This window comes from Lissotriton vulgaris, chromosome 1_1, assembly GCF_964263255.1.
Source record: "Lissotriton vulgaris chromosome 1_1, aLisVul1.2, whole genome shotgun sequence".
In the NCBI taxonomy this organism is placed as follows: Eukaryota; Metazoa; Chordata; class Amphibia; order Caudata; family Salamandridae; genus Lissotriton; species Lissotriton vulgaris.
The window spans coordinates 1,744,607,508-1,744,634,825 of NC_141685.1; the positions used below are offsets into that span (position 1 = coordinate 1,744,607,508).

At 43.3% G+C, this 27,318-nt stretch overlaps 1 protein-coding gene across 1 annotated transcript in view; it reads right to left on the reverse strand.

Annotated features, from left to right (window-relative positions):
- The window catches only part of WIF1 (Wnt inhibitory factor 1), a 289,485-nt gene that overhangs the window by 117,176 nt on the left and 144,991 nt on the right, over positions 1–27,318 (reverse strand). The window contains exon 3 of the mRNA XM_086919031.1: positions 11,073–11,181. Within this exon, the coding sequence (XP_086775157.1) occupies positions 11,073–11,181 (109 nt within the window). The remainder of the gene's footprint in view (positions 1–11,072; positions 11,182–27,318) is intronic.

Below are 27,318 nucleotides of genomic sequence, written 5' to 3' on the forward strand. Positions count from 1 at the left end.
CTTTGTCAACCTGAAGAGGAGTTTGTGCCATTGCTTTATCGCCATTGGGAAGTTGGAGTCGGCAAACTTGATAACATATATATATTTATATATATATATATATATTTCCTCAGAACAATTACATTCACCTCCCGACTTTGAGTTTGGAGGCATACAAATCTTGTACGGTTCCGCACATTTTTTATTTTTCCATTTCTCAAAAGAGAGTGGTCTGTGCTAATAGTTCCAGGCCGACGCTTTTCGACAAAAAGCCTTCTACTGGGCCATTGAGTAGCATTGCCTAGTGTGTATATTTAAAGGGACACTTCCCTCCTTTTTCCACCATTACCCAATTAAAATTAACTTCAGACCTTTCCACAGTTTTCCATTATGGTGAAGTACCATCTGCTTTTCAAACCGTTAGGAGGCAAAAAATACATTATAACTTTTCATTTTAAACATATCTTTCTTTAAGAAAAAAACGTGTGTGATGTTTTGCAATCTTCCTTGTTTTTACTCTTTTCTGGGGATAAAGTACCTTTTTCTTTTTCTGTTTGTCCCCCAGCTTTTGTATAGACTATAAAACGTATTGCAGAATATCCACAAGAAATAAATACATTCCCAATTTTTCTACACTGGAGACAAAAAGCCGCAAGGAAATGCAATAAACCAATAAATCCATAAATCAACAACAATAAACCATGAACATTTTTAGGATTAAATATTATAAACACTGTTTTTCTCTTTTTTTCTTTTTGATCCTACTCCATAGCTCACAGTAATCAAACCCCAGCCATGTTTGATTGTCTATTATGTGTATCTAATTGCAATGTCTTCGAACACTAGGAAATTTGCAAAAAATTTGCAAAGAAAGTGCGAAAGGATCTTGCAAAATCTTGCAAAAAGAACAGTGCAAAAAGTGCATAACAGTGCAAAGTGGCGCAAACTGATAGCTAAGCTTTCCTAAAGGAAAACCCTTGCGAGGTAATTTGTGCTAAAAGATACAAGATAAAAAATATATATAAAATTAAGAGATATGTATGAGATGTCTATGTAATCTTTAAGCAAATTAGGTGGATTAACTATGATATCTGAATTCATTCTCAGGCTTTGGGATTAAACTCCTAGTTAACATACCATTGCAATGCCTTTCCATTTGATTTAGTGCCTAGTCTCTTGTCCACTTCGCTTTCCTGAGACTCATTCACTACTGTACTGTAGGATGTGCTCTGCGATAACATCTGGCAGGAATTATCAATATATAAATATTTGTGGTATGCCGTGATAAAGATATTGATCACTGTGAAGAAAATCATAACATATAGAATCACTCCTAAGGCATGTCGAGGTTAAGATATTAAGCATCATGAGGTTGTTAAACATAAAAAATAAACTATGACATCCTACAAATACCTTTTTGGGGGCACAATGCTATGGTACTTGTAGAAAATTATTGGGAACCACAGACAAAATACATATGTTTTCGAATGATAGAGTCCTACTTTATGGCTACTGGAATGCAAGCAAGCAACCTTGATTAACAAACACATCCACTTAGGGAATCAGAATATGAGGGATCGTGATGCAGGTTTCCGACAGACACAAAGTTGAGGATGTAATGTGGCATGCCTATTTGTACAAGACGTGTATCAGCGTCATAATTCATACCATGTGACAGTTTTCACGTTATGCGGAAGACCCCGGCCACATCACTGTGCATACCATTTGACACTGATCACATGATGTGGAAGACAATGGCCACAGACAGAGAAAAAGGTGGGTGCTTACCCGCCACAAACAACTAAGATGCAGGGAACAGGTTTCTACCCATTTGTTTTTTCTCCTACTTTGTGACTATAAGGCAAGTCCCCTCCCCCCCCACCACCAATTGCTCCTATGGGGCCTGCTATAGGGAACAAAGCAAGTATGTTTGTGAGGTTTTGCTGTGTTGTGCCATTTGCGTGAAACAGATCCACATGAGAGATCCACATGAGAACAGCAGCACTCATGAATAATAAAATAACTTATGAATATAACAAGCAATGGCAGAGCCAATATGTCTAGCCTTTGGGACTTTATAAGTGTTTAGCCAGAGCTATTGGCTTTGACAATGTTTCTAAGCTATATCACCCAAGCTGACAAATATGCCTAAGTAGAAAAGAGAGCGTTTGATGTACCCAATGTTTAAAGAGTGAGGATTAAAACAACACAGAGATCCTAATGTTTTAAAAAATGTGTGGTGTTTTCAATATATCAACTTTAGAAGGCTGAGAGACTGAGATGGTGCTAAGAGCAATGTACATAAAATGTGGCTGCAGCAAAGAACTGTGCTACTGCTGGCAGGCAGGAGAGGGAAAGACAGACGAAATGGAGAGATGTGTGCACAGACAGTGAGAGGGAGGGAGGGTTTGGAGAGAGGCATGTAGTTATACAAGAGGAAAGAGAGTTATTACTTCCTGTCCGAGGCTGTGCGAGTCAAAGCCTATGAGCCCAGGTAAACAGGGTGAATAGCAGGAAGAGCACTGTGACCGCACCTTTCTTGTAAGGCGGTATTGCAGGGATCAGACTGGTGTTGAAGGGAAAAAGGAAAGGACACTGTTTAGACTTTTATCCCAAGAAAGTACAAAAAGAAACAAAACCCTTAGATAGATGGTCTAAGCCTAAATAATGCCTAAGGATGCTTGTTTTTTCGTTTCCAGCTATGGGTTTCAAATAGCATCTATTTAGAACATTTCATTTGTAGTCAAACCGGATCTCAGCATGTTTTTTTGAAACGGAGGTCAATGTCTCTCTCACACGTTCACATACATTTCCACTACTTAAGGCAACATTCCTCGGACTGACTGTAGTTATTGTTGTGCACACGGCAGTGCAAAAGCTCCACATGTCTTTTTATTTGCTCTGTGCCGTGTGCTGTCACTCTGTCCTGCACCAACCCTCGCCTGACCCGAAGTGCGATAAGAGCAGGAACATAAACAACTTGGTATTTGAGAAGCCACTAATATTTCTCCCAACTGACCATAGTTATTGTTGTTCACACGTCAGTGCACAAATTCCACATGTGTTTTCATTTGCGCTGTGGTGTCTGCTGTGGCTCTGCCCTACACCCACCCAAGCCTGACCCAAGCAGGATAATTGGTATCTGAGAACCGACCACGGCCAAGACGTTTATAAAAAGAATGTTCTTGCAAGCCTTTTTCCGTTGCTGTGCGTCCAACTAATTTTACCACTAAGCAGAGGCGAGACAATTGTTACTTTCCAATCTCTCCTTCACCGTCATAAATTTATTTTTATTTTTTATTGCACTCGATACCACTTTGTAGCTATTTCACAGCGCACCCATAGTGAAAGGATCCATGTAGAAGGGGCGGTCGCCAGAGCGGAAACAAAACAGCCACAAGGTGGGACTAATGTACACTATTCATAAACGAAAACTACAGAATTTGTTTCGGCAGACCAAGTAACCAATGAAAAGCAGTGGGCATGTGGTGCACGTGTTTAAAGCCCACAGATATATTACAGCATGCCTTGCAGACAGCGCATGCGCGCTGCCTCTAGGCATGACCTAAAAAAAGAGAACCGACTCTGAGAGTATTGTTTTTATTTAGCATATGAGTGTGTAGACACAGTTTTCTTCAAGTAACTTGGCTTGCAGTGTTCACAAAAGATACTGCAGTCAGCACTGAATGAAGACACTATGGTGAAAATGTAAATTACATTACATCTCTTTCACTCACAGGAACCAGTCACAAAATTGACGAAGTACCTCAGGAGGATTGATGAAAAAATAACTGTGGCATGCAATAACAAATGGTTGATTGTTGCAGCACTAAATGGGGTGCACAAACATCCAAAAATAAAAAGAATAAGAATATCTGAAATAGGATCACCGACCGGTTAATGGAGCTTTTAAAAGCTCAAACATGGATACCTTAGATGTTGGAGCACATAATCAGCTCAAAAACATCACCTTTGTTTTTAATCGTGCTACAGGTCCAATTAAAATAAATAAATTTGATTATTTTGGTTTGAATAACACTAAGCAATTTTGATATAGAGCCCCAAAAAAATACCACCAAGAGCTCCCTTAAACTTTACAAGGTTGGGTCCACCCATAGACCTAAGTGTATCTAGGTGAGGACTCTATGAAGAAGCATGCCACTAAAAAACACCAACAGTGCAAGATAGTCCTTTTAAAACCATGAGTTTTGCCTGGGCAGGCACAAACTTGTAGATTGCACTCACCAGAGTGCATGCACTCCTCCTTGATGTATTTATATTTAATTAATTGAAAGCTGAGTGAATTCACTTTAAATGCTTCTGCCTCCCTTTTTTCGGATATGACGTTGAAAAAAAGATGGCACTACATTGTGCATGGTGGGGATATCTTTTTGTTAGAAGTGTGCAAAGTTTTTGTTGAGCTAGCATTTTGTCACACCGTTATTGGCCTACTCTTAGATAGTAGTCTTTACTGATTTTCAAATGCCAATGTGCTTGTGCTATTTGGCACCAGTAAGTTGCAAGTATTTTGTTTGTGAATGAATGCCTTGCTTCGATATTTTTCACCGGGTCACGCCTATATCATGCCTATATCACGCGGGTCTTCAGTATGTAAGAGGTTACTTTGCTTAATTTTTTCTTGCTAGGACTCTAAAGAAGTGGTAGTAGAGGCACTGTTGCCACGCAGACACAAATGAGACAAGAGGTTGTCTTTGAAGATTGTTTCCTTTATTTCATATGGTTTGTTGAATTTAGCAATACAGGATAAGCATTTTGCCCGTATCTGGGCTTCTTCAGGGCATCCAAAGAGTAAAAACTCTGATATGAAGATTACATTTCAAAAACGTTACTACTATTAAAGACCCAAAGGCTGTGTTAGAAGAATAAACTTCGCACACCACTGTTTAGAAGAGATCTGAGTATTTCAATCTGTATTCGACGTGAGTAGTTCGCAGATAAGCTAAGCTAAAGATGTAGCGCCATCAGAAACATCTAGGACCAAACCGTATCTGGCTCCTGTATCCCATCTATGCGGAATTCTATTGGAAGACGTCTTCTAATCTAATCTAATCTACTAACACATCCTTTGGTTCTTTAATAGTAGTAACGTTTTTGAAATGTAATCTTCATATTGATGAGTTTTTACTCTTTGGATGCCCTGAAGAAGCCCAGATACAAGTGAAACGTGTTGGCTATATTGGCTGTTTTGCTAAATTCAACGAACCATATGAAATAAAAAGAAACAATCTTCAAAGACAACCTCTCGTCTCATTTGTGTCTGCCTGGCAACAGTGCCTCTACTACCTTTTCTTGTGTTCTCTTTGCCTCTCAGATTATCTGTGTGTTGTTTAGTCATTTGTGCTTCTAGTTGGTGGTGAACCATTATTCAAGGTGGGCAATTGTGAACTTCTTGGTAATTTCTGAGTACCATAAGCTGCAGGTGAGTGTGCGACATCTGGTTTCCCTAACCACCACTGTTTGTTTGACACTCTTAAGCAGTATTGCACTATTAACTTGCAAGCAATCTATATATGAGTAGATATGTAGATTAACTATTCCGCATAAGTAATTCACCCCAGATTACATTCATTTACTATATACTTACCAAAGTTCTCATTTTCTCACAAAAATACAAATCACCTGAACGTTGCGACCTTGATATGCTTTTCATTGTTTTTGTGCAAAATATTCAAGGTTTGAAAAAAAAACATTGCAAATATGCACACCCTACATTTAATTCGAAAAAGCATGACATCCATAAAATATCATTTAACCAAGGCAATGGAGCATATGCAGCACCTCGAACTGCTGCACAGTTTGAGATTGTGAGTGTGGTCACATCTCTGGGAGCATCCTGTTGTAAAGTAATGACTCAAATTGAAATGTGCGGCTTCAACTCGCATAAATAAGATCTTTAGGGTATGATGATCAGTATTGCACCTCCTGCTTGTGTAGCTGTACATCTTGCCTCCCCACAGAAATCACCCTTCTCTAATATCATGACGGCAAATCCATCAAAGTCATGCATCAATTATTTTTAATTGAATTTATGTGATCAGGGCTTACACATGCTTCATGTGGTACGCTCTCAACTCTGCAACTGTTCTAAATTAAAACTAGAACTAGAAGAGAGAACCCACATTATGCTGAGGGCTTTATTCTGAGTTTGGCAGTCCTCCTGTCGGCCTGCCACCGATGCACCGACAGAAGGACAGCCAAGCCCAGAGGAGCACCTACTCGCCGGATTACAACAGTAATCCATGGCAGGTGGGCAGTGCTGTGGCGGTTTCATGGCAGCGTCTGTATAAAGTTTATATGTGGACCTTAACTGCAGACGCCACCCTGACAGCGCCTGCAGTGCACTCCTCGCTGTGTCATGCACGCCACACTGTGCAGGAACCCCCTTGCAACCCAAGGCTCAGAAGCAGCACGGGCCCTGTTAGGGCCCCTAAGTTGCCTCTCTGCCAACCTTTTCTTGGCAGGCTCACCGCCATGAATGGGGCGGTGGACAGGCAACTTGTAATATGTACAGCAGTGCCTCAACAGCTATGCCAGCATATTGCTGCCCCTTCTGCTGCGCAACCGCCTCGGGATCCTGGATCCCAGGCAGATGCGGTGGTCCTGTGGCAGTTGGACCACCACACTCTGAATACTGCGAGTGGATCCAGAGTGGTGGAGGTGGTCCTGTGGGCCGCAGTACTCATAATAAGGCTCGAAGGGCCATATGTGTCAAAGTGTCATTTTGCGATTCTCAAATAGCGTTTTTTTGCGAATCGCTATTTGAGAATCGCAAAATGCTATATATGTAGGATTTGCAATAAATGTTGCGAATCCTACATATTCCTTAATTGCGAATCTCAAATTGAGATTCGCAATTAAGGAATACCTCCCCATTCATTCCTATGGTCCTAGAGGCCCATAGGAATGATTGGGAAGACATTCTCAATTTGCGATTAGCAATTTGCGAATCGTAAATTGAGAATGCAATTTCAAGGGTGCAGTGGTGTCCAACGGACACCCTGTTGCACCCCTGAAATAAGCATGGGTGCACACGTGGCAAACATATATGCCCTAAGGGCATGTATGTGCTTCACATAGCACTTTCAAAAATGCAAAAAAGTGCATTTTTCAAAGAAATCGCAAATTACCACCAACTTGAAGTTGCACTTATTTGGTGCTTCTTACATTGCATTTAAGGAATCGCAAAATTTGCGATTCCTTAAATGCAATCGCAAAATAAGGAATCACAAATTTTGCGATTGCTTATTTTGCATGCAGATTTGCTACATACACACCATTTAGCAAAAATGCGTTCGCAAACGCCGAAATTCTGTGCATTTCGGCTTTTGCAAACACATTTGTGCTTGATACATATGGCCCTAATTCTCTAACCCCTTTACCTCCTCTCCAGATAAAAAGATGCTTAATTTCAAGAGGTTGTAGCTCACAGCAGAGGCATTCATAGACCTCCAAGGTACCAAAGTATCCGCAATGAAAACTTAAGACCAAATTGCAACCAAAGGTCTTAGACAAAATGTAAAATTGTTTCTTAAAAAATCGAATTTCGATAGCACTGCAGCAGTCTCTTGGTTGGAGTATAGGCATGCAACATGGAACAAACTGAATTGTTTGTTAAATCCCCAGAAAGGCCTCTTACTATGGAATGGCGGTGAAAAGGTATCTTCATTTTAACCTTTGTTTAACGAGGTACTCTAGAATCAGTAATATTTCCTATGTTCATAAGAGGGGTATGTGCTATAAAACACAATTTTGCAGGCTTCGGATGATCCCTCTTCCAGCTGTATTATGCTGTCATCACCTCTTAGTGCCCTGACTCCTCTTGTGCCGCCTTGAAAATTACCAATTAATAAATACATATAAATAAATCAACACAAAATACATTGTACATGGCTTTGCATTAATATGTCTTCAAAAAGAAGTAAATAATTAGACTATAGTATTGAAGTAAGCATTACACTTACATTGGTCAACGGGAGTGTATTAAATGGAATGCATACCATTAGCTAAAATAAGCCTGAATAGATGGTATTAACTACACCGTTTTATTTGTAGTGTTATTTACTTTCGTTTATCATGCAGGGTAACACCATTGAAAAAAAATCCTACTATCTTAGACTTTTGACAGTACTTCGAAAGGAAAGACAGAGGGGTATAGGAAATAAAGTATCTGTGCAAACCATGTAAACGAACCAACACAGAAAACACAATCTTAAAATAAATGGCATTTGCACCTTTTAAAGACTTACAGCCTGATTCATGAACGGGCCGTTTTGCGAGCCCCTAATAGCGAATCATAGCGATTCGCTATTAAGGACTCGCAAAACGGTAATCATGTAGGAATCGCATAATAAAATGCGATTCCTACTGATTCCTTATTTGCGATTAGCAAATTGCTAATCGCAAATAAGGAATAACTCGCCATTCATTCCTCTGGGCCAAAAGGCCCATAGGAATGAATGGGGAGTATTCCTTATTTGCGATTAGCAATTAGCTAATCGCAAATAGGATTGCGATTTGAAGGCTGCCAGGGGTGTCCACAGGACACCCTGTAGCACCCCTCAAATGAAATTTCACACAGGTGTTGCACACACACATGTCCAAAGGACATGTGTGTGTGTAACATGCAACTCAGAAAAATGCTTTTAAATGCATTTTTCTGAGTTTTCGCAATTTACCGCGAGGTCTGACCTCGCGGTAAATTGCGGCAAGAAATTGCGAATTCGCAAATTTAAATTGGATGTTGAATTGCATTTAAGGAATCTCTAATAGAGATTCCTTAAATGTAATTCCTCGCACATTTGCGACATCGCAATTAGCGATTTTTGCATTTGGGATGCTGAATCCCAAATGCAAAAATGGCACTCGCAAAGGGCCGGATTCTCAGAATCCGGCCCTTTGCGAGCCGATTTAGCCTTCATGAATCGGGCGGTTTGGGCCATATGTATGAAGCAAATTTGCATTCGCAAAGGTCGAAATTCGCAGAATTTCGACCTTTGCGAATGCGAATTAGCAAAATGATATGTATGAAGTAAAATCTGGTCCAAAATAAGGAATCGCAAAATTTGTGATTCCTTATTTTGCAATTGTATTTAAGGAATCGCAAATTTTGCGATTCCTTAAATGCAATGTATGAAGCTAAAAAAAATTCCAAAATGCCCTTAAGGAATAGCAAATTACCACCAACTTCTAGTTGGTGGTAAGTTGCGATTTCCTTGAAAAATGTACATTTCAGCATTTTTCAAAGTGCCATGTGACACATATACATGCCCTTAGGCCATGTATGTGCGCCACATGTGCACCCATGCATATTTCAGGGGTGCACCAGGGGGTCCTTTGGACACCCCTGCACCTTTGAAATTATTCTCAATTTGCGATTTTCAAATTGCGAATCGCAAAATTGAGAATACCTTCCCATTCATTTCTATGGGCCTCCTGGCCCATAGGAATGAATGTGAAAGTATTCCTTAATTGCGATTCGCAATTTGCTAATCGCAATTAAGGGATACTAAGAATTCGCAAAAAAAAGCGAATTTGTACATACATACCAATTTGCGATTCTGAAATAGCGATTTCTTAAAAATGGCTATTTCAGAATCGCAAATCGTTACCTTCATACATATGGCCCAATGTTCCAAAAAATAAAAAATAAAACATTTTGTGAACAGATATTCACTACATGATTATTACAAATAATCTTGAACTTTCGATCAAGCAATTTAGACAAAATAGTTTCTCAAAAGTTGTCAGCTATGAAGTTATTTGTCTATAATATCTCATACAACCAAGAATCATAACTTGATTTTAACAATGTTCTCTCTATCAGCCTTATTCATCAAGGCCAAATCGGCTCGCAAAGGGCCAGATTCTCAGAATCTGGCCCTTTGCGAGTGCGATTTTTGCATTTGGGATTCAACATCCCAAATGCAAAAATCGCTATTTGTTAATTCGCATATTTGCGAGGAATTACATTTAAGGAATCTCTATTTGAGATTCCTTAAATGTAATTCATCATCCATTTTACAATTGCGAAATCGCAATTTCGGGCCGCAATTTACCGCGAGGTGAAACCTCGTGGTAAATTGCGAAAACTCAGAAAAATGCATTTAAATGCATTTTTCTGAGTTGCACGTTACACACACACATGTCCTTTGGACATGTGTGTGTGCAACACCTGTGTTAATTTCCATTGCAGGGGTGCTACAGGGTGTCCTTTGGACACCCTGGCACCCTTGTACTCGCAATCTCATTTGCGATTAGCTAATTGCTAATCGCAAATGAGGAATGACTCCCCATGCATTCCTATGGGCCTTTTGGCCCATAGGAATGCATGGGGAGTTATTCCTTATTTGCGATTAGCAATTAGCTAATCGCAAATAAGGAATCAGTGGGAATCGCAATTAATATTGCGATTCCTACATGAATACCGTTTTGCGAGTCTCAAATAGCGATTCCTTATGATTCGCTATTTGAGCCTCGCAAAACGGCCCGTTCATGAATCAGGCTGTATGTCTCTTTTCTGTCACAAAATATGCGATGTATAAAATCCCTAAATTACCTTGGTGTAAGGAGCACCGAATTTTACAAAAAGATGATGGGTGGAATGTTTGAATTAATCTCCGCCACTGGTAATTACAATGCAACTGCATCCCTGTCTATTGCTATTTAGCAGACCATGCCACCTCAGTTTGGGCACAGTCATATGCAAACTAGCATTCACTCTGCTCCAATAGGAACAGTCCAGCTCTATCTTGCTGGCCTGGCAGTTTGGAATGGACCATTCTAATTGGAGCAGGACCAAGACTGATTTGCATAAAGTATGTCACTGTCTAGAATGCCACAGATGGTGAAAAATTGTGATGCAGAATGCTGCCCTGCGCAATGGCCAGTGGCTGAGATTAATTCATGCATTCCTTCCATCACCTTGTTGTTTTTTGCACTTGGTGAAAGGAGCTGCAGACCACTACAGGCCTGAACTGAATCACATCTCATGGGTGACCCCAAAGCAAGCACTCAAACAATTAACAAACAGCACCTTCATATTTGAAAGGTTAAAAGAATTAAAGGAAACATACCTGAAGCTTTGTGGGGAACGGTTCCAAGATGAGGGATATTAATGGTTGGATCAGCCATAATATTTTTATCAAAGGACCTCAAAGAAAGGAACTCGTAGAAGTACTCCACCTGGCAAAAAGAAGAAATATATTGCAGATGAAAACTTGAAAGATTACAATAGCAGTTTTCGAATTGTTCATTAAAATAAGATGGAACAGTTGGCCCCACACTGAGCCTAAATTGAGATAGATAAAAGTTTCCTAAATTCAAGCACATCCAAATAGATATAACAAACTATTAGTAGCTTACTGTTCAATAAATTCACAGATCAGCAGCTACAAATTTACAATTTCTGGAGTTGACAAAAGTTTCATGAAGTACACAGTGATAATTCTTGACAAGTTTTTGTGAATACAGTTTTGCATGAGCAAATACACAAAGTGCCTGATTCACAAAGATCCTCCGCAGTAGTGGCGGAATCTTTGCACTGTCATTTCTCATTGCAGAGATTCGGACATGAGGACTCAGACTCCAGCACGACTGCGGAGCCTCTGCCAGGACAGCGAAGTCTCTGCCACGTCTGCGAAGCCTCTGCCATGACTGCAAAGCCTCTGCCATGACTGCGAAGCCTCTGCCACGACTGTGGAGCCTCTATTATGACTGCGGAGCCTCTGCCAGGACAGCGAAGTCTCTGCCACGTCTGCGAAGCCTCTGCCATGACTGCAAAGCCTCTGCCATGACTGCGAAGCCTCTGCCACGACTGTGGAGCCTCTATTATGACTGTGGAGCCTCTGCTATGGCTGTGGAGCCTCTACTATGAATGTGGAGCCTCTGCCACGACTGCAGAGCCTTTGCCTTTGTGTTGTGACTCAATCTTTTTTGAAGCTATTACACAGGAATTATTAATCCATCACATGGGAAAAAGGGCATTTGGTAAGATTCACAGAATCATAAACCCTGCTCCATGCATATTAATAGAGCAGGATTCCCTCTTTGAAACCTACTAAATGGCAGCAAATGCATTAATGGAGGCCTGCGAGCGCTGCAGCCTCCGTCATTATAGTTGTAATCTCAAAATACTGTGATTGCAGCCCCAGCCCCTGAAAAGAACAGGGGCTGTGATCAAACAGAAAGAGTAATATGTGGCGGGCCATTGGCAGGAGCACACAGGGATCCCCCTAGACTCTTGGGTGTTTCTGCAGAGACACACAACAAATACAGACATGGTGAACAGTCTTCTTTCCGGACAGGTTATGTTCTGCAAATTGCAATCACATATTTTCAGATGTTAGCGTAGAATCAATGTTTTAATAGTGTTGCAAACCATTCACACATATCCTTGCACACTTTTCATACCCCCTGTTCCTTGTAAGTGGATATGAGGTGAACTGAAGACATTATAATTCGCCAATGGATTTGCTTAGCATAACCTTTAATTGTGTGCATTGCAGACTGTGTGAGTGCAAAACCTTTGTGTATCAGGCCCTTATATCAGCTCATTACAGGACAAAGACTAGGGGCCAGATATACTATTGTCCGGATAGCAAGAAGCGATTGCAAATTGAGGACCAACTAATAGGTCTGCTTGCAAAATAAATAATCAGAGTAGATCGGTATCCGACCGGCCTGATTAATATTATTTAGGTAGGTTGTAAATTGTGACTCACTTCAATTGGTCACAATCACAGGGATGGGTCAGGAAACCACCATGCCTGTGATTTCTTTTTAAAAGTTTTCTTTTTTCAAATTTTTAGTGGGAGTCGGCATTCGTCCCCTGGACCACTGCCTACTCCCCTTGAAACTTTTACTCTTATTCACATCATAGAAAGAGTCTAAAGGAGACCTGTTACCTTTTGAGAAACAGTTGCTTTTGTACTCAGGGGTCAGTAACTTTCAATGGTTTGCAACCACTGTTACGGTTGTAAACCATTGGTACATATGAACAGTTATCGCAATGTGGAAGTGAAACCCTCAACACTTCCCTTCTCAAACAGGAATCCATTCCTGAACCCATTAGAGGAGTTGGTAAAAAGAGTTAGTTTTACTTTTGAGACTATGAAAACTTTAATACATCTGGACCAAAATCTCAGACCATTTCCAGGGACGAGATGATGGGAGATCAGCTTTGAATACAAACTTCACAACATCATTTGAATAGGCAAACGCGTAATTTATGAATGATGTGGAATGACAGACTATGAAGCAAATGGTTATTGCCTTCCAATAAAAGAAAAATAAAACAAAATACATACTTGGCTGAAAAGACCTCCAATGGGACAATGAAGATGAAATCAGACACTCGAACTTGGAAGTCGGTGCCATTTTTGTGAGTTGCCATTGGGTCTAATATTGCTATTGATTTAATAGTTTAATCATTAACATTTAGGACACTATTTGATTTCTTCCAAATATAAGCTTCTACAAAGACCTAGAATTCGAAAGACTCTCTCGACACAATGAACATCACTTTGTGTTGTCAACCCAGAATGGAGCCACATCCAAGCCTACATAAACATTGTGACCTTGACGAAAGTAGTCCATGTTTGACTTTTCCTACAATAACCACACATTATCAGGCATGTTTACAATAATTTCCATAGGTGCTCTTGCGGATGTGCAATTTGTGTAGCACTGATGGGACGTTTTGTTCTATCGTAATTAGACAATCAAAACTTTCAAAAATAGACTCCTGCAGGTTCCACTTCTAGATGTTTTGTAAGGCTCTCCCAGGAGAGTACACCTTGCTCTCCACTCATCCGTAACATAACCTTGCTGTACAGCATACCTAAACGCCATTGTCGACCTAAAGGTTTTAACAATGCTTTCTATGTTTTGGCACACTTTGCTATTTAGTACCACTCTGTCAAAGCATTTTAACAGAACACTGAGGATAGCTAAGGCGGGCAGACCCACATCCTCCCTCTGCCAACGCAAAGACAAAAATAGTCCCTGCGTCAATGCTTTTCATGGAATAGCAATGTATCTCAGTAAAAACATTACAAAATTGATACTTCATTGAAATGCTCATACCAGCAGCATTGCCTCTCTGGAGAACTCTACGACTTAGCTTCAGTCCGAGGAACACTTTGGGATGGTATTCCAATTCAGTCAATGTCTACCTGCTAATAATCAGAATTGGTATTGCCAAACATATAATAATAAATATATGTAGTCAATTCAGGACTAAATTCTTGTGTGAAAGAAGTCCATTGTAGAACAGCTGCTATAAGCTTTTCAGTGTCCTGTTAATTTGCATTTTGATGAATAAACAATGATGATTTACATTGCATAAATGTAAGGAGGGAGGACTGGCGACAGGGCTTGCTCATGGTGACTCTACAGAGCCAGGTGCCCACACCGGGTATGTTCCCGGGCAGAAAGGCTGGCGGTGGTCACAGAGTGTCCGTGCAGCCTGGTGAATGTCTTCATGCATTTGGGGAATGAATTACACAATCATGTCCTACAACGAAACAATGGACCAGACGCACACAAGTTAGGAATAGTGATTTTATAATTGCCATTTTTTGCGAACCAGCAATTAGGAAATCTCTATTCCTAATGTATGAAACTACTTTGAGTTTCATTAGTGATTCTTAATGGGTAGCACAAAGACCTACCTCATGAATAATAATGAGGTAGGTTGCAATTTGTGACCTACTACGATTCTCTGCCATCACAGGGATGGTGGCCTGCTTGGGTGAGCAGACCACCATGTCTGTGATTACTTTTAAATAAAGCAATCTTTTTTTTTTTAATGCAGACCATTTTCCTTGAAGGAAAATAGTATGCGTTTAAACTGAAAAAAATGAAACCTTGCAGTTACAACTTTTTAAGAGTAGGCAGTGGTCCATGGGACCACTACTTGCTCTTAAAAATATTTCTTAACATTCATGAAGGTGGAGTCCCCATGGGATCCCTGCCCCTTTACAAATGGTTACCGCCAGTTTAAAAAAGTACCACTGTTTTACGACTGGAATTTGGTCACAAAAATGTAATATATACCATTCTGATTCGGTATTTGGAAGAATTCCACCTTCCAAATATGTATTTGGTAGGAAACGCAAACTGTGATTCAGCAGCAAGTTACTGAATCGCAATTTTCCTTTTGTACACTGTAAAAAGCTTTTTTCCGGTCGCAAACGGCCGATTTGCACAACCTTTGCACATCTTGCCCTATATTTCTCAGAAATCCTTGCATTCTCGCAATGTTTGAAGATGGCATGGCCATCTTCGATAATTGAGCATATCTTTCCTTCTATATCACAGCATCATTGCAAGGCAGTCGTGCTGGAATTTTGCTATGGCCAGGACCCTTGGTTTGGGGTTTGTGATTTATGTTGGCAAAACAGTTATTGTTTTGGGAGTTTGCTGAAGAACATTTTCAATACAGTGTACTCTGGAAATCAAGCTGTGTTTGAAAATTAACTTTTTGAAAACTTGTTTCCCTAGTTAAAGACTTAAAGATTATTTTTAACATTGCAGGTTTTTCATGAATGCATGGAAAAATGAAGAAAACTCTTTTTGAAGAAGATACCATTGATCATGACATATTTATGTGAATGTGCTTTTAAGTAGTGTTTAGTAAGAGGTAATGTACTGGTAAAAATAGTATTTGCTGAATATTAATGAATGTTAATTATTATATTCCAGTTGTTGTATCTTTTTAAGCTTCAGTTTCAGGAAGGCCAGATTCGTACCAACAGCACAGAGAGTTGGTTACACTGAGATATCTTAAAGGTATTTCATTTCACTGGTAAAGTTGAATGCAAAACACTTGTGGCGGATTATTCAAATATCTTTCTGAGTGAAGATGACAGATCCCAGCAGAGTGATGAAGTAGGGTGGTAGTATCCAGGGTCTTTTTTTCTGTCTTTTCCCTTGCCCAGTTTCCACTATTGTCCGGTATACTATATTTTGTGTGCTCGGTGTGTGATGAGGTGAGGGGTGAAAGACAGCACTCACTGCTCTCGTTGGATTCAAGAATACATTGTTAGTGCTTTCCAAGAAGAGAACAATTCAGCTGCAAGTTATTCATGTGAGTGCATGAGTTTAGGGCCCTGTATTCAAACAGATTCAGACACTTCTCTGGTGCAGCATGAACTTCGGCAACAAAAGACCCCTAGTGAATCTCCCATGGGTCTGGAGAAAGGCCTAGCTCTGTTACTGTAATGGAAAGGGGCGACCACTCGGTCCCCCCGAACGTATGATCGGGTGCCCCGATCCCCTCGGGAAACCATTTTGGGCGGGAGGCGTGTCACGGCTGGTATGCCCGATGCGGCGTAGCCGGGGCGCTCCTTTTCACGCCCAAGAGGGGTTGTCCTAGACACCTACACCGTTGGCCACGCCCTGTAGGCGGTCGGAGGAGGGTCCACGCCCTCCCAGAGAAGAATAAAAGGAGCAACAGTCCAAGGAAGCATCCTCTTGTTCCTGTGCTTGGAGGCTGCACCCCTTCGTTGCACGTGAGCCCTTGACGGAACAAGAGCCAATTTTGAGAATTTAATTTTGTGTTTCTTCTTTCAGCGAGTTCGAAGCTTCCTGACCTAGGACCTTGAGGATTATCCGTGGACGATGCCTGGCAAGAAGGTCGTAAAGAAGGTTGGAACCGACCAGATGCTTCGTATGCTGATGAAGGACAGGCGGACATGAAGAAGCAGATGGCGGCAATGAATGGTGCGGGTGGACCAAAGAGAGTCATCGGACCAGCATTGCCGGGAGTAGTCCCTAACGGGAGAGGTAGAAGGGCCAAGAAGGGGGCATCGGGTGGGGAGGCTCCGGTTCCCGAAACACCTCCGGCGAACCTGGTCACCCCGATCGAGGCCCCAGTTCCGGTCCCGAACGCGGGACAACCGATCCCTGTGGTGGTCACTCCTGTGAACGAGGAGGATATGCCTCCTGAGCTGGCTGCCCAGTTGGCGGCATGGTTGGGCAGAGAGAACGAGGGGGCCACGGCTGAAGAAGCCAGGTCGATAATGAAGCAGTTGCGGCAATCGAAAGATGCTGCGAAGGCACCGTGTCCTCTTGTTTCCCCGCAGGTTCCCGTGGAACAACCAGTATCGGGCGTGGGTTCGGCAGCGACAACGGTCACAGCTACCGGTTCAGGTAAGCAGCCATTGCCGATGGCGGGGGAGGGATCGTTACCCTCAAGGAGGGAAAAAGTCGTACAACATATCCCGATTGATGTGAAAGAAAGGATTTGGGCGGATAAATATGTGAACATGTTTTCCTTGTTGACCGATCACTATGAGATTGAGCATGTGAAAAACCAGAAAGAGTTTTTGCATCCTAGTGTATGGCGCGCAAAGATGGCGGGTTTCAGAGTGGATGAAACGATCGCCAATTGGGCCAGAGCGTTTGGAATGTTCACTGCAATTATAGGGGAACGTAGGCCCGAATTATTGGTGGAATTAGCCGTTTATCAGACACGCATCATGGAATTTTATGAATCTTACGGGGGCAATCAATGGTGTTGTTATGATAGCATATTTCGTAAGTCCAAGGAGCACGACTCATCCCTGACGTGGGATTGTTTCGACTCCATTTCCTGGCAAAAAATTGAGAGGTCGAGCACGGCGAAGTCGCCACCTTTAGGCGGGAACGGGGTTGAGACTTCCCGCCATTCTTTGGGGGCGCCCTTTCGGGCGGGTACAAGCAGTGATCAGAACACAAAGAATAATGGCAACTCGGGTAAGAAAGGGGTCTGCTGGAGCTTTAACAGAGGCAAGTGTTCTAGGCCACAGGGATCTTGCAGGTTCAGGCATGAGTGTGCAGGGTGCGGACAGTCCTCGCACCCCGAGAGTACGTGCAGAGCCAAGACTGGTGATACGGGAGGTAGAGGAGGCGCCAAACAGGTCTAAAATAGACCGAGGGGCGCCATTACCTACCCCTGTTGATATCATGGCACTGATCCCTTGGCTGAACGAATACCCTGATCATATCTCCGCCGGGGTGTTGCGAGACGGTTTCTCATATGGTTTCCGCATCCCGGCGGGGGATTTTCGGGGGGAAGCACAATGTAAGAACCAACTATCGGTTCAACAGAATACGGCGGTGGTGCAGGTAAAGATTGGGAAAGAAGTGGCCTGAGGTCGGGTTGCTGGACCATATGACATACCACCAGTTGGCGATTTTGTTTGTTCACTTTTGGGAGTGGTCCCCAAAAAGGACCCAGGGGAGTTCAGGTTAATACACAATTTGTCAGCTCCTAGGGGGTCTTTCGGTGAGCGATGCGATTGACCCGGGAGTTTGTTCGGTGCGGTACGCATCCTTTGATGAGGCCGTCGCCATTTTGAATCGCCTGGGGCCCGGAGCGCTGATGGCAAAATCGGATATCGAGTCAGCGTTCCGGTTGCTCCCGGTACACCCAGATGATCAGCTTCTCCTAGGTTTTATGTTTCAAGGACGCTATTACATGGATAAATGTATGCCAATGGGTTGCTCCATCTCTTGTGCGTATTTTGAGAAATTCAGTAGTTTTTTGCAATGGGCGTTCACAAGAGCCACGGGCTTTACACATGTTATGCATTATCTTGATGATTTTCTGTTTCTGGGGGCAGCCGGGGACACGGAATGTGCACAGGCCTTGGGGGAATTCTGTAATCTTATGAAAGAATTTGGTGTGCCACTGGCACCAGGTAAGACGGTAGGGCCATCTACTACACTTGAGTTTCTGGGAATTGAGCTTGATTCTGTAGAGGGGTGCTTCCGCTTGCCCAGAGAGAAGGTGATGAAATTCAGGGCCTCGCTCGAAATATGTCTCGGCGAGAGAAAAGTAACTCTCCATCAGTTGCAGCAGGCTGTGGGGCAGCTTAATTTTGCCCTGAGAGTAATTCCGATGGCTCGCCCCTTTTCCCGTTCTATCACACAAGCCATGGCGGGCCTCAAGGAAGGGCACCACCGCACAAGACTGTCGGCAGAGGTTCGCCAGGATATGCGCATATGGCTGGCATTTCTGGCGGATTTCAACGGTCGTGTCGTGTGGACTGATCCACCAGTTTCCTCAGAAGAACTGGGGTTGTGGACCGACTCGGCTGGGAGTGTAGGTTTTGGCGCCATATTTGGCAATCGATGGTCGGCACGAACCTGGCCTATGTGGTGGCACGATAGTGGACTCACTGGTAACATTGGGTTCCTGGAGCTGTTCCCCATTCTGGTGGCCTTGAAAACTTGGCCAGAAGGGTTTCGTGATCGCTCTGTGATGTTCTGGTCGGATAATATGACCGTGGTTGAGTGCATCAATAATCAGGCAGCACGCTGCAAATGGATTTTGAGATTGCTGAAGGAAATTGTCCTGCTATGTATGAGACTAAACGTCCACTTTAGGGCAAGACACGTGCCAGGGGTATTAAACCAGGCAGCTGATGCACTCTCTCGTTCCCATATGCAGGCCTTCCGGGGTTTTCTGCCCTCAGCGGACTCGGTGGCGGCACCATTTCCCGAAGCTCTCTGGTCTCTCGGTGCCCCGGATTACAAAACCTCGTGGGAGAGAGTCTAGCACCCAGGACAAGGAAGGCATATGAAGGGGCGTTCCGTTCCTATTGGGCCTTTTTGGGTTCGGCTAGGGGGGAGCACTGGGGGCAGGAGGAGTATGTCTTGAAATTTCTGGTATCATTACATCAGGCAGGCAGATCAGTGGCTATGGCCAATAGGCACCGAGCCGCCATTTCTTTCATGGAGCGGGCTCATGGCATTCAGGACCCCACATCGTCCTTTATTGTACAGAAGGCACTACGTGGGTGGCAACGCCTTGAGGGTCGTAGAGTAGACGAGAGACACCCGATAGGTTCAGAAAGGTTGTCCCGGTTAATGCCCGTACTTCCTGCGACATGTTCATCTCATTCAGAGACGGTGCTGTTCCGGGCCGCTTTTGCATTAGCATTCCATGGGGCTATGCGGGTAAGCGAACTGGTAGCAAGGAACAAGCAGGATACGGGGGGAGGTTTGTGTCGAGAACACATTCAAATTAAGGGCGAGACAATGGTGATCTCAATAGCCAGGTCCAAGACCGATCAGGGAGGGATCGGGGACAGTGTGGTAGTCCAGCGGATTCCGGGATCTCCCATGTGCCCGGTAAAATGCGTTGAGGAGTATTTAGCGCAGAGGGCGGCATCATGGGGGGGAAGCTTGCTGAGGCACACCGACGCAACCCCGCTGACTAAGTTTCAGTTTCAGCGGGTGTTAACAATGGCAATCGCGGCAGCGGGCTTGAACCCGAGCGATTTTGGGACCCATTCCTTCCGGATAGGGGCTGCTACAGAGGCTACAGCCAGGGGTCTGAGTGTTGAAAAGGTGAAACAGTTGGGGCGTTGGTCCTCGAATTGTTATAAAAGGTATGTGCGTTTGCACATGTTGTGAAGCTAATGTCATGCACTCACGCTTCTTGTTTTCTGTTTGGTTTACAGTTTCGCGAGCAGGCTTTGCGGGGCGGACTGTGCAGTTGACCCGACACCTGGGGACCAGCGGTCAAAGATCACCGGCTGAGGAAAGAGTGGTGTGGGTCGTTGGCCACTCATACGTGAGGCGCGCCGCGGACGTATTCAAAGCAGGTGACATGATTCACGTGGCTGGGGAATACGGGTACAGGGTGACCTTCCACGGAAGGGGCAGACTCTGTATTGACCAGTTTCAAAGTTTTATTGAGGGACTGTTAGGGCGGACGAGGTCACCGCCATCTGTAATCATAGTTCATCTTGGGGGCAATGATTTGGTGACCATTGGTCGACGAGTGCTTCTCGAGTTAATTTTGTCCTCAGTAAGTTGGTTGGCAAGAAAGGTCCCGGGCTGTACAATTGCATGGTCACACATGATTCCTCGGAAGTTGTGGCGGGGGGCCCTCTCTGTGCCAGCTTTGAACCAGTCGGTAAAGAAGGTTAATAACAAATTGAGTAGGTTGTTTCGTACAGGTAAATTGCAGTGTATTTCACACGGGTGCATCCGGGGGGATCAAATGTATTTGGCGGATGGGGTCCCTTTGTCCCGGGAGGGAAATGTCTTACTCATAGGAGACTTCTTAGCCTGGTTAAAGAGTTTACGTAGCCATGACCTTTAGTAGGAGCTTTGTGGGGGGTCCGGATAGCCGGTCAACTATCCGGCCTGTGGCGGTAAGGTCATGATCGGTGAGCAGTAATTTGAAGATCCCTAGAGGTGGGGCGCCACCCATTATGGATGGGAGCGCCCGGGGGGAGGCGGCCATTGGCCCCTCACACGGGGAGGCGGTACCCTTCTAAGGATGGGACCGCCGAAAGGGAAGGCGGTCAAGGCCCCTCCCTGGTGAGGAGGGGCTACGGGTCCCCTCCTTGGAATTTCCCGGGGCCAGGACATCCGCGACGGCGGATGTGGTAAGCAGTGTTCGGTGGGAGGGGGGTCTACGCTACCTTCTAGACACCTCACACGAGTCCTCGGACGACCACCAAGATGGCGTTGAGTAAATATGGGGCCCCCGTTAAGACAAGGGAAATCGGAAGTTGGCACAGAGGTACAGTCCTCTGTGCGCCCGCCCCTCACAAGTGAGGGGGGAGTTCTGGTATTAGGGATCTGACACCGGTTACGACCTTGCCGTTGGCCCGTAATGTTAGGATGTACAATTTGAATTTTTGAGAAATGCATTTACAGGATGTTTTAGAATCGGCTAGGAGAACCTTTGTATTAGAGATATGTTAAGGTTAGCCAATAAACATCGTAATGTATAAATGAAATTGTACAAGATATGAAACTGTTAATTTAATGTTTTAATTTTGTTTCATATTTTTAATAAATACGGCCGGGAGGGTAACTCCCTCCCGCCTTCCAAAAGCTCAAGAACCGTATCCGTCTTCCCATTCTTGGGGATTGTGTTGGGAGGGGGTGACGGGTATCCAGGCCATATGAATGGTTCACTACTTCACAGGAAGGTTTTTCAGCATTTATGTAAGGAGTCTTTGCAGGGATCATGAGTTCATAGCTAATTGTTTATAAATAATAGTATTAAAAAATGTACTCTTTAAACCTTAACCACACACATGCCTATGCATGTAGGTGTTCATCGTAGCAACTGCACCTAGTTTGGAAGATGTTTGTGCTTCAGCAATAGGCAGAGAACTGATAAACAAATGAGGTGTTATACTTTGACGTGAATGGTCTAAAACGCTGAAGTTGACCAAACTATGCGGTCCACAGGAGGCTTCCATGGGCATTTTATTATCACATGTAACGGGCTACATATTCTCCACAAAGCAAATAAGAACCACATATTGGTTGTTAATTAATAATAGCTAACATGGCAATAACATACATATCAATACTAACAATAATATTGCTAAGATTAATAATAATGACATTGATAGTAATAGGGATCATGAAAATAATAATACAAATGAGGGTGTTTCCTCTTCTTTTTGCTCTTAATAATAATAATACTACTACTAATAATAATAATATTAATACATTCCAATCACACTGACATATAGCAGGCAGGATTTTGTTGTTCAGAAGAAGACAAAGGGTTGTGCACACATACAGAGAGCAAAACAAATATTTTCACCTGGAAATATGTCTTAAATCTCACTTAAAAAATATTGTCACGGAGGATGTAGATCTTCTATTACTTTTATAAAGCATATTTAAAACCCAATATTTATGTGAAGCGTCATTTTGACAATATTCTTGAACTGCACCCTAACCTAAAGACAAACCAAGTCCTGTGGCGTTCTCTTGCTCAGAGGCTCCAATCTAGTTTTCAGAGCAGTTTACATAAAATCTGTTTTCATGCATGATGAACATTTTGTTTCATTTTCTAAATCTCAAAAACCACAACACAAGAATAACAAAGACTCACGCCTTGCAAATGTTCTTTGAACTTCTTGTGGGACATACTATTATGATTACACACACTAACACATAGGGGCAGATTCCGATTCGATAAACTAATCCGTACGACCGAATCGAATCCGTAGCCCTTTCCGTACAACTCGTCCAATTACCGTCCGAATCCCGTAGTACGATTCGTAGGAAAAATATACGACCGAATCGTTGTGAACCGTAAGAATAAAAAGGGAAAATCTGTACGACACGGACCCTCAAAGTGAACTGTACGAATCGTAAACATGCTGTACGACCCGACAAGTACGATCCAGACCGGGGAATCAGAATGCGATTCGTACGGAAAACGTCGCGTATGAGCGAGTCGCATCTTTATTGTAATGGAGCCATACGCGAGCATATGTAACGCACCGTACCCCGTGTACGCACCATACCCTGGCATTCATGGAGTGTGTACGCACCGTACCCCAGCATTCATGGCGTGTGTACGCACAGTACCCCGGCATTCATGGCGTGTACACGCACCGTACCCCGGCATTCATGGCGTGTACGTCGCGTACCGGGGATGCGGTTCGGGTCGGACTCTGCCTTTCCGGACGTGTTGAGATCCCATAGAAAAAGAGTCATACGGAGTGTTGCAGAGACAAATCGCACTTGCTGGGCCGGAAACTGCTGCTTAATTACGTACGGACGTCGCATACTGCATGTTCCGGATACAAATTGCACGTATTTTTTAGTCGTACGGTTTCAGTACGATTCCTACCGAGATCTTCTTTGGATCCGAATCGTACTAAATCATAAGTACTGGGACGTTTACGGGTACGATTTGTATGGGAAATATGCTCCGTACGGCTATTTGTAAAGGGATTTTACCGAATCGGAATCGGCCCCTATGTAATATAATTTATTGCCAGACTAGGGTTTTGCCATTTTGCCATTTTGTGTAGGTAGGGCACTGGTATTGGTTAATTCCCCAATCTTTAATTCATCTAAAGTAGGAAAAACCTAGACAAAAAAATCAGGCTTCAAAACTACAGTTTTCTATGAATCTAAGGAAAGGAGAATAGCACACAATGGCAGAAAGAAGCCCAATTCCTCTGCCTGAAGTGTTGGCTACCAAAGACTTCCCATATAGGAAAAGCATTTTAAAGCAGCAGAAGACAGAGGTTCAAACAGAAATGATAGCAAAGTCTTTAGAGCCCAAGGAAGATGGAGGAAAAAAAAGCCTACAGTAGAAAAACTCTCAAATAATTAAGAAACCAGAACATCTGCTACTTTAGTAAAACCTTAGATCAAATTCAAGCAGAGATTTGACAGCGCACCAGTGTGATCTTAAAGAGAAAATAAACAATCTTTTATGAAACCTAGCAAGTAGAAGCTGAAAAATATCAAGGAAGGCAGCCAAGACAAGTGAAATTGAATGCAAATATCACCATCTGTGGAAAGTCACCAAGTTCTTAGAGTAATGTAAAGGGTCTTCTAGACCCTTGGATAGCTACAGCTAACTGAGATGATATATCTTTGTTCTAGTGGCTCAACCTTCAACCTGAGTGAGTGAGTGACTTTGAGGGGAGGGATGTGTTTAAATGAACACATTTAAGAAGGGGGGTGTGGCAGTACCCAGGGAGGATGAACAGCTAGTGATTTCAAAACCAGGAACCGAATTCCTGCAAGTGCAGAATCGTTCTTGGAATTAGAGGAAACAGGGGAATGGTTTACAAAAACTCCTGTGGACACTTGATTAGTAGGGCACCCATCCCCTAGGCTCCATGTTCTAGGAAACAAGAACTGAACCTTGGAAGAAGAGCATTGCTCTTTGATTCAAAGAGATCCAAAACTGGAGATCCGAATTCCTTGCAAAATTCCACAAAACCGTCCTGTATATTTAGAGATCATAGGATGATGTGAACACCCATTCTCAGATGATCCACTTTCACATTTTCCAGTTCCTTGATGTGGCTTACAGAAATTGACATTAGATGAGAATCCACCGTTTCTCAACAGCACTGCAATCTTGTTCGAGCATTTGCTGCGCTGGTGATTCACATACGGCACTGACCCCATATTGTTTGATCTTAACAATACAATGCAATGATTGACTTGCTGATGAAAGTGGAGAAGTGCCCAATACACTGCCATCATGTCCCTCCAGTTTGATGATCTGATCGACTCTTTGGGTAACCACTTTGATTACACATTGAAGGCACTCAAAGTTGCTCCCCATCCCAGGGCACTGGCATCCATTGTCCAAACTACTGGGAGATCTGGAGGTGTGATCATTTCTACGCTCAAATGGTTCAGGGCCAACCACCAACAAAGCAACAGAAGGAGGCAATGCTCTAGCCTTGCCCTTTACACTGTGAAGACACAGTATGTCATGTGTCCCTGCACCTCCATACAGGTTTGAGCTGGAGCCTTTGTTCAGAATTGGTAAAAACTTAGATAACTTCCTCAGCCGCTCTGTTCTTACATATGGAAGAAAGTCCCTGCCCAAATCCTTCCTGAATCTTGCCCCAATGAATACAAGATCCTTAGATGGAATCAACTGGCATTTTTGGAAGATTTATCCGAAGGCTTTGATGACTTAGGGTCATTTTTATTTTTTCCAGATGATGGCTTAAGACCTTCTTGGAAGGAGCATGCAGCAACCAATAGTCCAAAAATGGTAAGAATGATATTCCTTGCAGATGAAACTTTGCCACTAGAGAAGCTCTCACTTTTGTGAACACCATCTGTGCTGATTTTAGACCGAATGGCAAAACCCTGAATTGCTAATGGCGCCCTTGGATACAAAATCTGAGAAACCTTGGATTTTCTTCTGCCATTGGTATATGGAAGTAGGCATCCATTAAGTCCAGGGTAATTGTGAAGTTTTGTTCGGCACCAACAGTTTTACCCTCCGGAGAGTCTCCAACTTGATTGGAATCCTCTTAACAAATCTGTTCACCTTTTTCAAATGGATCCCAATCCAGCCCCCTCCATTGCCTTCGGCACCAGGAATACAAAGGAATACACAACTTGTCCATTTTCCAAATTGGGCACCAAAAATAATCACAAGTTTTGGACAGCAGTGCCAGAATCCCCATCTCCAGCACATTTCTCTTTAATGGATCCTTCAGATACTGCCTAGGTATGGTCCCTGAAGGAACCCGGTTTAAGGGTAATTCAACTGTATAATCCCTCTCCATAATGATCAATGCCCATTTGTCTGAAATGTACCTGTTCAATTGTTCCAGGAAGCATTGGATTCTTCATCTAACCTCTAATCCTGGGTAGCTTTCCTTCAAGCTTTAAGCATAGTTAGGAACACTGTGTCTTTTGTCTTACATCCGGCTTCTGCTTTTTTCTGGAATTTCTGCAATAAAGCCTTACCCTGGAATCTGGATGAATTCTCATTTGCCTGATGCCGTCTTGTGGGTTGGTGAAAAGGAGACCTTTGTCTTGATGTACTAACATCCTTATTATGTTGTTTCCTAAATGAAAAGAAATGCTTTCTGTCCTTGAAAATTCTATGTAGCTTGTCTTACAATCCTTCTCCAAAAATACAAACCCCCCTCAAATTACCTTTAGAGACTTGTGGATCTCTGGGCATCATGGGTGTTACACTCTTTGAGCTATATGCTCAACGACCTTTAATGGAATCATAGCAGGCCAATGCAGAAGCCCTCGCAGACTCAAAAGAAATGTCAGGTAAACATTCTGTTTCTTTTCCCATGATTTCCAGGAAAATGTAAAGATTGTCAACCATGCTTTGAGCAGAGATTTGCAAAAACAACAGGTGATGGACCGAATGAGGATCAATGTCACACATTCAACCCAGTCAAAAGATCTGGGTCCTAATCCATCGTTTTTTTGCACTCCACACCACCCTAGGTTAGACAATGGCGATATGCAAATCAGCTCTGACCCTGTGCCCCATGGGAACAGTCCAGTCCGAACTACAAAAGCCATGTCCTTCCCAGAACGGAATCAAGAATCCGAGGACCGGACCAGTTTCGAGGTAACACCTCTCATCAGCCCGGCTAGCTTGACTCCAGTGGTGTGGAGTGCCTGGGACCCACGTCTGGGCATCCCCAGTACACTTATAGCGAGTTTGCAAAAACAACAGGTGATGGACCGAATGAGGATCAATGTCCCACATTCAACCCAGTCAAAAGATCTGGGTCCTAATCCATCGTTTTTTTGCACTCCACACCACTCTGGGTTAGATAATGGCGATATGCAAATCAGCTCTGACCCTGTGCCCCATGGGAACAGTCCAGTCCGAACTACAAAAGCCATGTCCTTCCCAGAACGGAATCAAGAATCCGAGGACCGGACCGGTTTCGAGGTAACACCTCTCATCAGCCCGGCTAGCTTGACTCCAGTGGTGTGGAGTGCCTGGGACCCACGTCTGGGCATCCCCAGTACACTTATAGCGAGTTTGCAAGAACAACAGGTGATGGACCGAATGAGGATCAATGTCACACATTC